Here is an 18,942-nt window from a genome sequence, read left to right as displayed (position 1 = left end):
GCGCTTGGGAGTGCGGCAGCGCTCCCGCCGAGGGTTCGGATCCCGTATAGAGACCGGTCCGCTCACTGGTTGAGCTGCGGTGCGGGTGCGACACTGAGGGTTGCGATCCCGTTACCGGTCACGAAAAAAGACAAAAAGACAAAAAAAAAAAAAAAACCTCAAACATTAGAAACGAATTTTCACATCAGAAAACTAGGAGAAAGTTAGGGCTTTTATACTTACAAAGTGTTTTAAAATATTTTAATCTGAATGCCTTTGGGAAGCACATACTCTCTCTAGTTCAAACTACCACTTCATAATGTCTTATATCTCTGCCCCTTGTAGCCACTGCTTTTGCCACATTTATATTTTAGAATTATTCATTCAACAAACATATACTGAATACCTATCAGTGTCACACACTATACTAGTAAAGAAAAAAGCAAAGTCCCTGATGTTATGAAACTTATATTCTAGTAGGGACAGATACTAAACATTAAATATATGTCTGTTAACAGTAAGTGCAGTGGGAATATTATAAAACAGGGATGGGAAAAAAGCAATGAGGGGAACAAGGGTACTGTTATCTACACAGGTGGCCAGGGAAGGCCTTTCTGAAGAGGTAACAATTGAGCTGATTTGAAGAATGGAGGGAACCACATGGATACTGGGAGAAGAGTGTTCTAGGAAGAAAAGCCAGTACCAAGGCACTGGAGATGGCTTTGCCTTTTACTCTGAATGAAGCCATTGGAGGGTTCTGAGTAATAGGGGAGACATAATCTGATTTTCCATATTGAACAGAACTTTCTGACAGCTGTATTAAGAACAGACTGTAAAGGGACAAGGACCAAAACAGAGACTAGTTAAAAGGGTACTTCAATGATCAGTGATGGTGGCTTAGACCATCTGGTAGCAACAGAGGTAGTGAGAACTTGGTCTGACTTTAGTTTTATTTAGAGCGACAAGATTTGGGTAAAAGAGAGAGGTCAAAAATGAATCCCAGGTTTTGGTCTCAAACAACTGGAAAAATGAAAATAGCATTTCCTGAGTCGGAGAAAATAGAAGGAAGAGAAGATTTATAAGAGAAAAATCAATGGTTCACATCAAATTTGAGATGTCTTCTGAACACCTGAATGGAGATGCTAAATAGGAACAGATATCTGCAGTTCAGGGAAGAAATACAGGAGGTAAAAAATTTGAAACTCATCAGCATACAGACAGTATTTAAAGACATGAGAATGAATGAGATCACTTAAAAAGGAAGTAGTAGCTCTGCACCTGGGTGCCCTCTGGAGCATCTGGAAGTGTATGGGAGCTTGCTGTAATGGAGTTGTAATGACTAGGATGCACTATTGGTATTTTTGCCTGTGAGGGCAGGGATGCTAAGTGTCCTGCAGTGAACTTAACAATCTAGTAATACAAAGAACTGTCCCACCCAAAATGCATATGTCGGGCCGGCCCGGTGGCGCACTCGGTAGAGTGCGGCACTTGGGAGCGTGGCGGCACTCCCACCGAGGGTTCCGATCCCATATACAGACCGGTCCGCTCACTGGTTGAGCGTGGTGCGGGCGCGACACCGAGGGTTGCGATCCCGTTGCCGGTCGTGGTACGGGCGCGACACTGAGGGTTGCGATCCCATTACCGGTCACGAAAAAAAAAAGACAAAAAAAGGAAAAAAAAAAATGCATATGTCACCCAGCATCCCCCATAATCACAGCAAAAAAAAAAAACCCATAAAACGGCAACAGGGAACACATGTAACAGGGCAGAAAAAGTTACTCCAATGTTTAGAGTTAGGGGAGATGAAAAGGAACCTACAAATGAGCAGTTGTGAATGAGGTAAGAAAAGAATCAAGATAGAGGGGCCCCAAAAGCCAACTGAAGAAACTGTTACAAGAAGGAAAAAGAGTGATCACCTGTGACAAATGCTGCAAATATTTTCTAATATGTTAACACCAAGACATGTCTAGTAGAGCACAGCTGGGTACTCATGTCCTATCTCAATTTCTCAGAGAACCAGCTTTGGAAATTCATTAGAACGTTACTTCAGTTATTTCCTTTCTAAACATAACAGACTGAGGACCTACTAAACAGCACTTAAGAGAAATCATCCAGTAAGTAGTCATCATCTCTGATAAGCACCCGACATTTACAGGAAAATCACAGCACCCATCATTTAAAATTATTACACCAGAAAACTGACTAAATCCTTTAAGGCAAGCTTGAAAAGGATAGTGATAGGAATAATATATTCAACACTCACTGTTTTCTCAATAATAAGGCCACTGTTTTAAGAACTTTTTATATACATTATGTTTAATCTTTTCGACAACCCTGAGGTAAGTACTATTATTTGCACTCGGAAGTTGGAAAGTGAGGTCCACATATGTTAAGTAAAATTTATTTAAGGTCATATAACAAGAGGTAAATCCAAGATCTGAATCCCAGTAGTCTGACTCCACAACCTGCACATTTAAAGTTCAGATTAAAATATGGATTCTTTCTCCAACAGTTTCTATGTCCTCCATTTGAAATGGTCTTTGTTATAAACTACTTACTCTTAACACGTTACTGAGAACTGGCTGGAATGCTGTCATGAGTATGCCAGCGTGTAATAGACAGTATCAATTGCTTCAGAATGAGATATACCATAAAGGCAAGATGCCCTCCTTTGCTTATGTTCTTTTATGACAAAATGTTCCAACTCTCACAACAAAAATATAAACCTTTCCTCTTGTATTTTATGTTAATGGTCTGTAAAAAATTTACACTATTTTAACGTAATAGAAACATATTAATCTTGCTGATCCTATTACATTAAACACTCTAGGACTAAAAGCCAGTATAAAATTTATGCAAGAAAACTAAAGACTGATTACTTTTTCTAAATGCATTTAACCACTGTGTGAAAAAAGAAATTGAAAAGCTAGATCAAAAACTAGGATTATCTTTTATTACGCAAAGACAACACTAACTCTATAAACTGGGCCAAACCTATCATTCAGCAGGCATTTAAAACTGGGTATACTATAAGAGTAAATGTGTTGGGCATAAAATTTGTTGGGTTAAATATGAGCCTTAGAAACCCACGACTTTGTAGAAACCCAACAGGTAGGTACTCATTTAGTACAATCTGCAAAATTTCAACTGAGGTGCACTGTTTATGTAAAGGACTTTGTGGTAACTTTTGATAAGACAATCACCACCAATAAACAAAAACGATAGCACTATACTGTACTAAGACATCAAAGCACCACTAAATAACCTAATCTAACATTACATACAGCTTTGGGATTAACAACTGTACCACTTTTAAAACAAAAGCAAGTTTGCTTCTCAAAAAGTTTAAAGATGGGGAAAACTACTTTAATCTTTGCAGTTGTCTTTAATTTAGTGGGTAAAATGTACAGAAATAGATTTATAGCAACCCTGGAGAACACAATAGAAAAAAATTACTGGCCCTACTTGTCTTTAAAACATCCCCACCTACTTATATTGCCTGTTAAGTTGTAAGTTAGTTCATTACTTCTGAATACCTTTTCTTACAATCCACAAGTGCTTCATAAAGTAGTCTTAAAAGGGTGTGTTTTTTTTCAGTGGTGAGATTCCAGTCAGAAATCCATTTTCTAACCTATGATCAGATTGACAAAAGGAGAAAATTTAATAAGGCAGCTGAACATATTTTCACGATTTAAAAGATAACATAATACACATATTTGCTCCTTATTTTAGCTAAAACATGAAACTATATTTCTTGTAAACAGAACAAGTGTTCCACACAGTAACTCACTTGATCCAGCTCAGTGGGAATGTATTGGATAGCCCCACAAGATGCTGCCACTTTAATGAGGCTGCAATACACTGTATATCTTACTGGAGTACTCTTATCCATCCCATGGAAAAGGTTGCTTAACCTGGTTAACAAACAAATAATAAAACAGTGTTTGAGAACAGCATCCATGATAATAAGTTGAGGTTATCTGCTCTCAGAACAAACCTCAGACAGTTACTATTAATAACTTCATATTACAGAGGAGAGAACTCAGGCACAGAAAGGCTAAGTGATCTGCCCAAGGTCAAAGCTCATAAAAGCCATAGGTAACAGTCAAGTCCAAGAAGTCCTGCTTTTACCATTAAAAAGTAGTGACATGAAAAGAGCCCCTTGAAAAACTGAGCCTCTTTCAGTTTTTAACTTACAACTGCAGTCTCAGAGATGGCCGTTCACCTTCCCGAAATTTGACCAACTTTTCACATAAGCTTTCAATCAAAGCTTCTTGCTTGTCTGGTTCCAGGATCAGGAGGAGGGATACCACACTGTTCATCACACTTTCAACATCTATACAAATATCAGTATCACAATTACCAGTGACACTACAATACTCAATGTGTCTAGTAAAATACATATTTCCAGTGTTTTAATATAATGAAGACCATTAAACATCAGACATTTAAGTTATAATCTGGCTACTATAAAATAGTTCATAGAAGGACACTTGTCCTTCTATGGAGAGCAGCAAAAATATAGCATATGTGAATAAAACTAAACTAGCTCTGCAGCATAGGTAGCATTAAGAAATCAACTTATACATCTTACTAGAAGAAGGAAATTGTTATCTAAGAGTTGGTTTCTAACCAGTAATACAGATGATTAATTTACATGTCTACATATACATGCTTTCAATTTTTACTGGCATTGATATTCACTCAGTTGGAAGTTACTGGTTAAGTTTTAGGCTAGGATATTTTCTCAACTGAGGAAAACTTTGTATATATATCTAGAAAATTTTAGAAATCAAAGTCGTCAACTTTCAGGTTGGGTCAATTATTTTCAAGTATTATAGATATTAATCATATACCAAGTTTAGTTTAATCTCTAAGCCTTAGTTAACCAAAGATTTCTGGACTCACTCACAATTTTCATCTTTTCCCATTTTATCTCAACAAATAGGCAATCAGCCTAATAACTAAATGGCATTTAGGTAACTTAAAATTATACCCCATTTACTATTAATTTAAACCTTATGAACAGGAAAAAGCTTCATTTTTTTTTTCTTCTGTTCATTCTGAAATCACCAGCATTTACTATGTGTAAATACACTCAAGAAATATACCTGACGTTAAAAGATGTTTTCTCAAAACAGGCTTACTTTTAGGTATAACAGAAACTGAAAGCAGGTTCAAAGAAAAGATTAAAAACACAGTGCTTAACAGTCTTTTAAGATTTGCAATACAAAACATATGCCTTGGATTGAGTGTCCCCCAAAACTTGATCCCCACTGTGACAGTGTTAAGAGGGTGGAAATCCTATTATGGTAATTCAAAGGTGGGGCCTTGAAGAGGTGATTAGATGGTAGGACAATGCTGTAGTGAATGGATTAAAAATGGTGGTCATGGGCATGGTTTGGGATTTAAAAGGAGAGTGAATGAGGAGGTTAGTCTCTCTCTGCTCCACCATTTTCTGCCATGTGAGACCCCTGGGTCACTGTGGCCGCCACCAAAGCCTTCACGAAATGTGTTCCCTGGACACTGTACTTCCCAGCCTCTGAAACTGTAAGCAATAAATTTGGTTTTCTTACAAATTACCCAGTTCTGTATATTTTGTTGTAAGCAACAGAAACGGACTAATAAAACATACAAATACAATTCACAAGAAAAATTTAAAAGTAGGTTATTTTATGATTAGTAAAAAATATTAGATAAAATTAAAAACAAACCTTTGTCATCTTCCTTCAGACACACATCACAGGCTTCAATAATTTGAGCTAAGTCCACATGAAGTCCACTTTCTGAGTTCTCTTCTGAGATCTCAGCTCCTTTAGATTTCAGATAAGCACGAAGCTCAGCAGCCTGTTGAATTAAATAAGCTTGCTATAAAACTGAGAGACAAAACACAAAATCTCAAACCATGAGATTCTGTACTATTTCTGAAAAAATAAAATGGAAATACTGTATTTAACAACTACTTCAAATTATGTTGAAGGGCTCCTCCCCCAGCTCATTCATTATGACAACCCCACAGGAGCCACGTTTTCTTCCACAAGGCCCGATGACTCCACAGACACACTACAGCCCACATGGACCACCTTCAGAATTTTTCTCGTGTCACCTGTGTCCTGATGGACTTCCAAGTATATAGCAAAAACCTTTCTAATACAACCCAAAAGGTTTTTTTTTTTTTTTTTTGGGGGGGGGGGGAGTATACTGGGAAGAAGAAATCAATCTGACTTGGTAAATTCAACTTTTCTCGAGATAAATGAAAATTTTATTGCTCAAGTGTATATATACACACATCGACTAGAAGTTAGACATTACCTTAGCAAGAGGGTAATTATTTGTTAATTAAGTTTTTGAGAACCTATTTGAGACAAACATTTTGAGAGATAAAGATAAAAAGATAATGCCTGTGAATGCTGCCTTAAATAAAATATTTATATCAAATTGGATCTACTATATAACTTATTTTTTAAAATGCAAAATGCTTATCTGGGTCACAAAACACCTTTGGACCTATAAACACAACTAAAATACTGCATTCAGTCATTTGGACATTTCCTACCTGAATGCCTACATGTAATATTTAATAACTTTTTATTTTGAGGGCTTGTTATTTATGACAGCCACAAATGAATGCAGATAGTTTTAAAGGTAATAAAGAACTGAAGCAGGCAGATGAAAGGATACCATCAGTAAATGCACAGGTATCATCACATTTTCCAGTCCAAACCAAAAAAACTCTTGAAGGCCATCCCAATAGCTACCTCAGAAAAGTGTATTAAACCTGTAGATCTGATGGTGCTATCCAAGAACACAGTAACTTCATACAACTGTTGGTGTAATAAACAACATTTCACAAAAGAACTGTCACCAGAGAACCAAAAATACCACTGGAAAAACATGAAGAAAACACATAATATGTGAAAGAAAACACATATATGAAGAAAACACATAATATGGTCCAACCACGAAAAAAGGCATTTGTTCACTTTCTGATTTGCAGATACAAAGCAAACTTTTTCTAAGAACTATTCAACAAATTAACACCAAAGTTAGGGTTTGGATTCCCTTACCGGCCAACCACCAAAAAAAGGGAAATATTCAATCAACAGTTTACTGTGTCTATGTCATAAAGGGTTGCAGAGCCATAGTACAAAGGAAAATAAAACAAGGACTAAGAGCTCCATTTCTTAACTGTAATCAAACTGAGAATTTGACCAAAGTTAAACTCCTGAAACAATCACATATCTCCCTGAAAAGAACGGCTAGTGTGAAACTAATGTACAAGAAAAGTAGCATAACCTGAGGAATGAGTTTAAAACATGATCAATAACAAGAACTTCCTCCACCCACAAATACTTTTGTTATGTTAAAAAAAAATTACTTTTTCAGTAACCTAACACTACTTGCTGGTAACATGCTTCCATTCCTAATCAGTTCTTTTTTGTCTTCCACATCTTTTCTATCTGTGCTCAACTCTCCCTTGCCCTATCCTTGACCTTTATTTTCCTTTTTCATTTCCCCTTCTTTCTTTGCTCCTCAGGGCTGCAAAACTGCATGTCTAGCGTAGGGGGGAAATCACATCTGCAATTCTAGAAGTTATCTTAGGCTGGTAAAGATACTGAAACCAAAATTTCCATGTTCGTGGAGTAGCAGAAACTGAGGACTTCACAGAACAGTCTTCGGTTATACAAAATTAACCTAAAGAATATCATTTCAGGTTTACTTTAACTCCCAATTAAATTTAAACTTTTGATATGGGGAAAACGAGAAATATCAGCCCTTCATACCAAAGAGCAAACCCCAAACAGGGAATATCAGTACGGTCCACCACGTGTATGCCTCACATTATATGATGGTGGAACGGACACCGTATTTTCGGGTTACAGAACAACTCACCCTTGCACAAGCAGGACCAGAAAACACGGTCTACATGAAAAATAAGGGTCACCTTCGCCTTTGTGATCGTACAACAATAAAGCCATTTCGATCTTCAGTTCAAAACTACTTTTCCCTAGATTGCTTATGCCAACTACAGATCCGCCACCTCCCACTCCGGATGTGGCTGCACTTGGGGGACGGAAGCAGACACCAGTCCTAATCAGTCAAAAAGTACTAGGTCGTCAGAAGTGACTACAGGCTGTCACAGTCCCGACCCCGTCCAGGAAACCGGCCATGGAGCGTCGTCCCACTCCGGGACCGCCCGCCGGCGGCCTGGTGCTACTTCAGGCCAGGAACGCGAGCCCCTGCCACACGGCCTCCCCACTCCCGCGTGTGGGTCAAGCCGCCGGTCTCAGCCCCGGAGAGGGCTCCGCAAGGCGGCGTCGCGTCCCTCACGCCCCTGAACTGTCCCCCACCCTACCCTGGCGGCCCGGGAGCACACCTGGTCTTCCTCACTGATGTCGATGAAGGCCGGGACGCTCATGGTGAAGGCCCAGGAACAGCGGACGCTGCCCTCACAAACCACGCCAACCGGAAAAGAGAGTCGAGTCGCGCGGCGGGTCCGAACAACCGCTTCCGGGTCACCCGCGCGGGTCCTGGCGGGGCGGGGCCACCGGGACGGGCGAGGCCACGGAGGCCAATTCCACCGCGCGCTCTGGCCGCGGCTGGGGGCGGGGCGGGCGCGCTCGGGTGAGGGGTCTCGTGGGCGGGGCCTCCCGGGCAACCTCCCTGCGAGTCCTTTCGCGGCTTCTAGTTCTGAGATCATGTCGCTGAGTGTCCTATTATCTCTCCAGAGCTCTCACCTTCCTGAATCCACCTTGCCCCTGATACTTTCAGTCCGTTCCTTCAGCGAAAATTACTCATGCTCAGAGCAGTTGTTTTCTAGCCTTGCGCCCTTCTGCTTGCCACTCTCTTAGGCGCACTTCCGAAAGCATGAGCGTTGCTCCGAGCAACTGTGGGGCCTTCCTTCCTGTACACACCACCCAGCCCAGCCCGCTCTTGGTAATCCCGAAAGGGCCCGCCAGGTATGCTTTTGCTGCTGACCCCGACAATTTTGTTTTTCTTGTTATGATTAAGCTCACTTTTCAGCCTTTATTGAGGAACCTGCTGGCAGACAGGGTTCCCTGCGCTGGGGATAACAGTAGTTTTCAAAGGTAGCTCCTGCACGCGGCTTACTTTGCAGTGGGGTACACAGAACATCAACATTAAAAAGTAATTAGAGGGGTCGGCCCGTGGCTCACTTGGGAGAGTGTGGTGCTGACAACACCAAGGCTACGAGTTCGGATCCCATATAGGGATGGCCGGTTAGCTCACTTGGGAGAGTGGTGCTGACAACACCAAGTCAAGGGTTAAGATCCCCTTACCGGTCATCTTTAAAAAAAAAAGTAATTAGAAAAGCAGTCCTGGATGGCATCGTGTTTTACGGTGCATGGACTCCAGAGTCAGATCCTTGGGATGGATTCCTGGCTGCACTGTTGGATGGACGTGTTTTTTGGGGCAATTGCTTAATCTCTGGGTTTCTGTTTCCTCTTGGAATAACAAGAATCGTTAAATACTTACCTCATAGTGTTGTCATGAGTATTAACTAAATTAATATATAAAGCACTTAGAACATGGTGAGCATGGACGTGTTTTTTGGGGCAATTGCTTAATCTCTGGGTTTCTGTTTCCTCTTGGAATAACAAAAATCGTTAAATACTTACCTCATAGTGTTGTCATGAGTATTAACTAAATTAATATATAAAGCACTTAGAACATGGTGAGCGCTGTATGTGTAAGCTATTATTAAATAATTACTGTATGGAACATGTTAAGCAGCACTACTAAGAAGACAAAAACAGAGAAAAAGGATGGTGTGTGAGTGCGTGTACGTGCCTTTTTAGATGGAGTGACCGAAGAAAACAGCTCAAATGATTTTGGGACTTGAAGGAAATGAGGAGAGTATCAATGAAGAAATCTGAGGAGAAAGCTTTTCATGCAGAACAGCAGGGGAAGGAGGCTTGTGGGCTGGATTTGAGTAAGAGGGGAGAAATAGGAGATGAGATAGCGTGGCCAGTTCAGATGCGATCTTATAGGCCATAGTAACAATCTTGGCTTTGACTGTTAATGCATTGAGAAACCTCCAACAGGTTTTGAGCAGAAGAGTGGAGATCAAACTTAACTTTTTTGAGTGAAGGAATGGTCTGGTAAAAGATCACTTACAGGTGTGTTGCAAATTGACTTAAGTTGGCTAAGGGCCAAAGTAGGGAGACCAGTTAGGAAGGTATTGCAGATAGCCAGGCAAGAGGTGGTGAATAATTGATTGAATTTTGGGTGTTTTAATGATAAAACTGATACTATTTACTGACAGATCAGATATGGGGTGTGAGAGGAAGTCAAGGTGACTCCAGAGTTTAGGCCTGAACTCAAGCCAATGCCTTCTAATATTCTGGGGCAAACTATCTACTTGCAGTAATTGCAAGCTTCCTTCTTATCTGAAAGTGCAAGAAAACATGAGGAGGCTGCTGTTGATTGACTGAATTGTGTCCCCCAAGGTCCATATATTAGAAGCTTAGTTCCCACTGTAACTGTTGAGGGTGGGAAATCCTATAATGGTAATTGAAAAGTGGGCCCTCCAAGAGGGGATTAGATTGTAGGACCATTTGGTAGTGAATGAATAAATAATGGTGATCAGGAGTGTGATTCTGAGGGCTTTAAAAGGAGAGCACATGAGAGTCTCTCTCTTCTCCACCATTTTCTGCCATGTGAGACCTCTAGTCACTGTTGCCACTACCAAGGCCTTCACCAAATGTATTTCCTGGACTTTGGACTTCCCAGCCTCTGAAATTGTAAGCAATAAATTTTATTTTCTTTATAAAATACAGTTCCAAGTATTTTGTTATAAGCACCCAAACTGACTAATATAGAGGCTTTGATACACACCTAAGATTCTTATTGTTTTTGTTTAGGAAACTAAGGAAAATTAGATTAAGAAAAAATAATGGGAAACTCAGTAGTAAAAAATACCCAATTTTAGCACAAATTCAAATCATTTTGAGATACCACTAGCACTTATTATAATAGCTAAAACAGATTTTTTTAACTGGCAATTGCAAGTGCTAACAAGGATATTGAGCAACTGGAGCTCTAATAAATTGCTGGTAGGAATGTAAAATGGTAATGGTAATCAAGACAGTGTGGTATTGGCATCAAGACAGACAAATAGGTCAAAGGAACAGAATACAGAGCCTAGAGATAGACTCATAAATATACGGTCAATTAATTTTTGACCAAGATGGAAAGGCAATGTAGTTTTCATCAATTGGATATCCATATGTGAGAAAAGTTAAACAGTCTATACTTTGTACCATATGGAAAAATTAACTTAAAATGGATTTTAGACCTAAATGTAAAATCTAAAACTGTTAAACTTCTAGGGAAAAACACAGAAGAAAAATTTCATGACCTGGGGTTAGGTAAAAATTTTTAGAGATAGTCATGCACCTCATAATGATGTCTCAGTCAGTGGTCCTTTAAGATTATAATGGCTATATTATATAGCCTAGGTGTGTAGTAGGCTCTACCATGTATGTTTGTGTAAGTGTACTCTATGATATTGGCAGAAGGATGAAATTGCCTAACAACGCATTTCTCAGAACGTATCCCTATTCTTAAGTGACACATGACTCTACATCTCTGAAAGCATGATCTGTGAATTAAAAAACTGGTAAATTGGATGTCATCAGAATTAAGAACTTCTGCTCTTTGAAAGACACTGCTAAGAAAATGAAGAAGTAGACTGGGAGAAAATATTGGCAAACCACATATCTGAAAAGGACTTGTTTCCAGAATGTATTAAAAAAAACTTTCGGACTGGCCCCGTGGCACACTCGGGAGAGTGCGGCACTTGGGTGCAGCGGTGCTCCCGCCGCAGGTTCAGATCCTATATAGGGATGGCCGGTGTGCTCACTGGCTGAGCGCGGTGCGGGCGACGCCAAGCCAAGGGTTGCGATCCCCTTACTGGTCACACAAAAAAACAAAACAAACAAACAAAAAAAATCCCGCCGCAGGTTCAGATCCTATATAGGGATGGCCGGTGTGCTCACTGGCTGAGCGCGGTGTGGGCGACGCCAAGCCAAGGGTTGTGATCCCCTTACTGGTCACACAAAAAAACAAAACAAACAAACAAAAAAAACCCCAAACTTTCAACACTCAGTAATAAGAAAACAAGCAACCCAATTAAAAAGTGGGCAAAAGATTTAAATTTCACCAAAGAATGTGTACAGATATCCAATCAGCACAAGGGAAGAAACCAATATCATTAATCATTAGGGAAATGTGAATTACTACTATAATCAGCTCTACATACCTACTAGAATGTCTAAAATTAAAAGAATGGCCACACCAAGTGTTGGTGGGTATGTGTGGGTACTGGATCTCTCATATACTGATGCTAGAAAATGTAAAATGGTACAGTCACTTTGACCAAGAGTGGCAGTTTCTTAAAAAGTCCAACATACACTATCATATGACCCAGCCATTCTACTACTAAGTTATTTATCCGAGAGAAATGGAAGTGTATTTTCATACAAAGCTGTGTACATGAATGTTCATTGCAGCTTTTAAAAATAATAGCTTTACTGAATTAAAATTCCATATCATAAAAATCACCCTTTTAAAGTATACAATTCAGTAGTTTTTAGATATTTTCACAGAGTTGTGCAAACATCACCACATCTAATTTTAGAATGTTGTCGTCACCCCAAAAAGAAACTGTGTACCCATTAGCAATCACTCCCCTTCCCTTAACCCGCCCCCCCAAGCCCGTGGCAACCACTACGTTTTCTATAGCTATGAATTTGCCTTTTCTGGACATTTCATATAAGTTGAATTATAAAATATATGGCCCTCTATGTCTGGCTTCTTTCATTCAGCATAATGTTTTCAAGGCTTATCTATGTTATAGCATGTATCAGTCCTTCTTTCCAATTGCTTGTTAATATTCCATTGTGACGGATATGCCACATTTTATTTATCCACTCATCAGCTGCTGGACATTTGGGTTGTTTCCATTTTTTGGCTATTATGAATAATGCTTCTAACATTTGTGCACAAGATTTTGTGTGTACATATGTTAATATTTCTCTTGGGTATGTACCTAACAGTGGAATTGCTGGGTCGTATGCTAACTTTATGTTTAGCTTTTAGAGAAGCTATTTTTCAAAAAGGCAGAAGCTTTATTTTTAACAGCTAAAAAAAGGAGAAACAACCCAAATGTTCATCAACAGGTGCATGGAATACATAAACAAGTTGTTATGTATCAACTCTGCAGTAAAAAAAAAGGGTGGTCTATTGATACATGTAATAACATGAATGAATCTCAAAATAATTCTGCTGCACTGAAGAAGCTAGACACACTGTATGATTCCATTTATATAAAACTGTAGAAAATACAAACTAATTGCTAGTGGCAGCACTGTAGGGTTGTTGCCTGAGGGAGAGGAACTGGGCAAGGAGGAGGGAGCGATGGTTTGCAGAAGGGCATGAGAAAACTTTGGAGGGTTATGGATATGTTCATTATTTTGACTGTAATTGTGTCACGGTTGTGTATAATACATATATAATTTATTGTACACTTAAAAAAATCTGAAGTTTATTGATATCATAATTATACCTCAATATAAAAATGCCAGGCTAGAAGAGAGGAGCTCAAATGTTCTCATCACAAAAAGATGATACATTTTTGCAATGATAAACATGCTAACTACCTTCATTTGACCATCACACATTGTATACATGTATTGAAATATAATGGCACCCCATGAATATGTACAATCAATATGTTTCCATTAAAAAATAAATTCCTCTAAAAAAAAACAGATTTAAAAAATGCCAGGTACAGCAAAAAAAAAAAAAAAAAAAAAAGAAGATGGGGGGGGGACACAAACATCTGACTGGACTGAACTTAGAAGGATTTATTCTTGCATGAAAGCAACAAGCAGACAGTCATGAAATATCTGTTGGCAGTGAAGGAATAATCCCTGAGCTTCTCCCCCAAAGACCTTATTATTGCAAAGTTCTAGAAAAAAAAAAATCCCCCAAAAAAAAAAAAATTAAAAAAATCCCGGGAAAAAAAAAAAAAAAAAAAAAAAAAAAAAAAAAGTAGATGGGGGGAGGACACAAACATCTGACTGGACTGAACTTAGAAGGATTTATTCTTGCATGAAAGCAACAAGCAGACAGTCATGAAATATCTGTTGGCAGTGAAGGAATAATCCCTGAGCTTCTCCCCCAAAGACCTTATTATTGCAAAGTTCTAGGAATACAAACTGAAAAATACATATACTATTTCACTGAATATTTAAAAGCCTTCTCCTTTTTAGTATTTTTCTTCATTCTATGGTTCTTCTGAAGTAAAAGAACATTCGTTCCAGGGAAATTCTTGAAAGGGAGGTGGTGAAAGGATATGAACAAAATTATCTGATATTTTAAACTTTTATTCATTCACCCAAAAATTCTCTGTTATGTGCCGGGCACTGTGCTAGGAACCTGGGAAACCAGAGAGAACAAAATTAAGGGATACATCTTGAATGGGGATAAGAATGCTATGTGCCCCAGCCTGAAATCTGTTTTTCTAAACTTTTGTCTGAATTCTCAGAACTCAGGTAATTGGGTTCCATTCTAAATAGCTTCTGGGTAGGGGAACCACTCCCGAGTGGGACATAGGGGCCAACCCATAGGGAAAGATGTATATTCCGTATTCTTATGCTTTGTGTTCGTTTCTGATGATATCAGAGGTCAAATTGATTCTTCAATGAATCAAAAAATTTTAAGCTTTGTTTTTATAAAATAGAATGAACGTTCTGTGGTCAATTTTTTTTTCTTTTTTGCTTAAATCTCCCTTAACTCAGGCAAGAAGTCAAAGAAATATTGTCTGTTCTACTGTATATGGCATGAAAAGTTTTAAATGTTTCCAATAAAGAAATTTGGAGCCAGTTGAAATTAGAGCTGGGCAATTTCAACTTGATCATATGCCCAAAACATAGGTCACTAGTGTGTTAAAGGTAATAAAATAAGAGTTACCATTTATACCACCATGATAGCAACCTGTTGTTATTGTATCATATTTTTTAGAGTTTCTTAAAAATAAGCCTGGGAACTTTCCAAAAAGGAATTACCAGGAAGTTGAACAAAGTCCCAATCTTCTGCAAGACAAAATTCCTTTAGCTGATTTTTTACCTGAAAAATACAACCAAATATTTATGTGTATTGTTAAATTTGTCTCTTTTCTGTTATTCTCTTGTTCTTTCTGACTAAATTTCTGGGAAACCTGGGTTTAGCCATATTTTTTATTCTATTTGCAAAGGCCATATTAATATATTGACTTGAAATTTTATTATTGGACCAAAACTTGGATTTTTTGCAAAGAGAATGTTTTGTATGCTACCGATATCTAAAATTTGTCTTCAAGTCTGTATCAGGCATCTCAAAACTGTAAAATTATTCATGTGATAAATAAAAGTATGTTTTTATGTTAAAATGGTACATGTAGTGGATTACCTTAGTACTAATGCTATATATAGAGGGTAACCAATTTCAAATGGGCATCACTTATAATAATTAGTACATCATATATTTACTGAATCAATGAATTGTGAGCTCTTAAAAGGTGGGGGATGTGTCATTATTGTATCCCATCCCTTATCAAAGTGCCCAATACAAAGAAGATGGAATAAGTATTTGTTGTATTCATGAATTATATCCTAAAAGTTAACTCACTAAATAGATCTGTAACAAATCTATGGTAATTGCTTTAAATTTTGATTTTGAATAACAAATTTTAATTTTGAATAAAAATGAATGATACAACATTCTAGAAAGACATGGTAAAGAATTTGTAAAATTGTGTCAAAGACTGCAACTTGTCAACCTGATACCCATCCTCTTATTCCTTAGTAGCAGAACAAAGGTGTAGGTGTAGGTGTAGCAATGTGCCCTGCTATAAAACCAAATTTATCAGTTTTATTATAGCCATATGAGATGTAAATGAAAATTTTGAGAGGGCCTTCTGGGAAAGCTCTTTAAAAGGAGCTAACAGCCTGAAAGCTGACTCTCTTGTCTTTGCCCCTTCCTCCTTTTTGCTGCCTAAAACAGGAACTTGACGTGGTAGCTGCAGCAACCAAACTAAAACCAAGACATGGCCTGGAAGATTTAAGCCATGATGGTGTAGAGGAAAGATGGAAGGAGCCCATATCGCTGATGACATCAGGAAGATGTGGTACCAGCAAGTGACTGCCTACCTTTAGACTTGTGTTTACATAAGAGAAAAATAAACCTCCATCTTATTTAATGCACTATTATTTTGGTTTTCTCTTAACACAGATGAACCTAATCTTGATTGAAACAGAGAAAAGTTTGAAATCTAAAGTTGTAATTTTGTAAATAAAAGGTTTATGTAAATGCAAGTTAAATTTTTATAATGCTACTTATGGTGGGAACCTTGGAATCTCTAAGCTGTTGTGATGTAACACTGAATTTACAAAGCTACTATCATCTTAGGATCTCAGGGAATTATAGCCAATAATTAAATTTTATACTACTGATGCAACATATGATTATAGTGGCTTTACAGGTGAAACAAATAATGTTTAAACCAGTTGCTTGGTGCCTTTCTAAAATATATTGCACCTGAGCTGTAGATCCAACAGTAGAACTAATGCAGTATCTTAAATCTCGAACCCTTTGACTATTAGAAAGCGTTAATCTTCCTATTAGTTTTTGTAGTAAGAGAAAATTCATAAGGTTAACCTCTTACCTTCATGTGACATAGCCAGTTATTGAAACATTCATACATCTGTTGAATCCAAGGAAGACACGTTCATGATTTGTTTTTAAAATGACTTCAGGAAGGCATGTTATACCAGAGAGAAAAAAGTTAATGCACTAATCAAGAGGCTTACCAACTGCAAACAGTGCAAATGCAAGAGTAGTTTTATGAGCTGTTAATTTTTATGTTTTAGGAGGAAAATCTTATTATTTTGAACTTCATCCTATGTGAGCCATACTAACCACAATCCTGTGAAATATTATTATTATTTTACTTAAAGATGAAGCAACAAAGGCTCAGAAGAGTTAGGCAGCTCCAGGAGACACAGAGCATCAGTAAGCAAAGATTTCTATCCATGTGTGTCTAGCTGCTGCTCCTGTCTCTTCTTTTTTGTTGCTGGTGATTTTATTTTCAACATTGTAAGAATTCTTTATTTAATGTAGAATATGTACTTTTAAAATAAACTTTTGTATTTAAGTATAACTTATGTTCAGAAAAATGCACAAATAGTAAGTGTACACGTTGATGAGTTATAACAGTGAACAACATACATGAAACCATTATCCAGGCCAAAATAAAAAGGGCATTCAGGGCTGGCCCGGTGGCGCACTCAGTAGAGTGCGGCGCTTGGAGTGCAGCAGCCCTCCCACCGAGGGTTCGGATCCCATATAGAGACCGGTCTGCTCACTGGTTGAGCGCGGTGCGGGCGCGACACCGAGGGTTGCGATCCCATTACCGGTCACGAAAAAAGACAAAAAGGAAAAAAATAAATAAATAAAATAAATAAAAAGGGCGACACCGAGGGTTGCGATCCCATTACCGGTCACGAAAAAAGACAAAAAGGAAAAAAATAAATAAATAAAATAAATAAAAAGGGCGACACCGAGGGTTGCGATCCCATTACCGGTCACGAAAAAAGACAAAAAGGAAAAAAATAAATAAATAAAATAAATAAAAAGGGCATTCATTAGCCAGCAGGGAAATACAAATGAAAAATCACAGTGAGATACCACTTCATTCCCTCTAGAGTGGCTCTAATAAAAAAGACAGATGATAGAAAGTGCTGATGAAGATGTGGAGAATTTGGGACCCTTTACCCCAATGGGGGGAATGTAAAATGGTGCAGCCACTTTGGAAAACAGTCTGGCAGTTTTTCAAAAGGCTAAACATAGAGTTGTATGACCCAGCAATTCCACTCCTAGGTATATATCCAAGAGAATTGAAAATATATGTCCATGCAAAAACACGTACATGAATGTCCATAGCAGCATTATTCATAATAGCCAAAACGTTTATAATAGCCCAATGTCCATCACCTGATGAGTGGATAAACAAAATGTGGTATATTTTTACAAGGGAATATTATTTGACAATAAAAAGGAATGAAGGACTGGTGCATGCTACAACATGAATGAAACTTAAAAATATTATGCTAAGTGGCAAAAGCCAGAAACAACACATAGTGTTTGATCCCATTTGACAGAAATGGTGGGGAAATGTCTGAGGGACAAGAATGGGGAGTGATGACAAAAGGGTAAGAGGTTTCTTTATGGAGAGATGAAAATGTTCTCAAACTGATTGTGGACATGGTTGCAAACTGTGTGAATATCCTGAAAACCATTGCATTGTAAACTTTAAATGAGTAAATTGTGTGGCAAGTGAATTATGTCAATGCAATTCTTTTTAAAAAGCAATAAAAAAGTGCACAGGAGAGGCTGATGGGGGACAAATAGCATCTTCATTATGGATAGAGGCTAGGTTATATGCTATGGCTTTTGACCTGTTAATGATATATGCCAATAATCCTCAATCCCAGAATCTAGAAAGGCTAGATAGGGAAACCTCTGGTACGGAAAGACTCACACCTTGGAGGAGCACAGACCTCATGTTCTCTGTGGCCAGCTTGCCCAAGAAGAAAAAAAAGGCAGAGCCAGGCTGACTCCCCGCTCTGCAGAGCCAGGTAAACCTCCAGTTCCCAGCACAAGGCTGGTCTTCACGGAAGGCCCCTCCCTAGTGGAAAATGGCAAACCTTCAATGAGCCTCCCTCATTACTCTGCCCACATGTACCAACTTGATAAATCACTCTACTTCGCCGCTGGGCAGTGTGAGATAAATATATGGAGAGACCTGAAGGTCAAAATGGACACTCGGTAAAGCTCCCTCCACTGGAAGGAGACGTGAGGAGTAGGGAGGGACCATTTTTCTTAACACTGAGCAGTACT

The 18,942-nt window shown here is 38.4% G+C and overlaps 1 protein-coding gene and 1 long non-coding RNA gene across 2 annotated transcripts in view; one reads left to right on the top strand and one right to left on the bottom strand.

Moving 5' to 3' along the window:
• Positions 1-8,507, bottom strand: part of EIF3M (eukaryotic translation initiation factor 3, subunit M) — an 18,443-nt gene extending 9,936 nt beyond the window's left edge. The window contains exons 1-5 of the mRNA XM_008567950.1: positions 8,357-8,507; positions 5,694-5,826; positions 4,177-4,315; positions 3,770-3,893; positions 3,516-3,610 (exon numbers count right to left, since the gene is read on the bottom strand). Of these exons, the coding sequence (XP_008566172.1) occupies positions 3,516-3,610; positions 3,770-3,893; positions 4,177-4,315; positions 5,694-5,826; positions 8,357-8,398 (533 nt within the window). The 5' untranslated portion in view covers positions 8,399-8,507. The remainder of the gene's footprint in view (positions 1-3,515; positions 3,611-3,769; positions 3,894-4,176; positions 4,316-5,693; positions 5,827-8,356) is intronic.
• Positions 8,508-8,816: 309 nt separating this feature from the next.
• Positions 8,817-16,243, top strand: LOC103586653. The gene is made up of 2 exons (XR_550167.1): positions 8,817-8,939; positions 16,048-16,243. It is a non-coding gene; the product is annotated as an uncharacterized LOC103586653 (long non-coding RNA).
• The last annotated feature ends 2,699 nt before the right edge of the window (positions 16,244-18,942 follow it).

Source organism: Galeopterus variegatus, unplaced genomic scaffold (assembly GCF_000696425.1).
Source record: "Galeopterus variegatus unplaced genomic scaffold, G_variegatus-3.0.2 Scaffold359, whole genome shotgun sequence".
In the NCBI taxonomy this organism is placed as follows: Eukaryota; Metazoa; Chordata; class Mammalia; order Dermoptera; family Cynocephalidae; genus Galeopterus; species Galeopterus variegatus.
The sequence above is the reverse complement of the archived record's forward strand: the minus strand, read 5'-3'. Positions and strand labels throughout refer to the sequence as shown.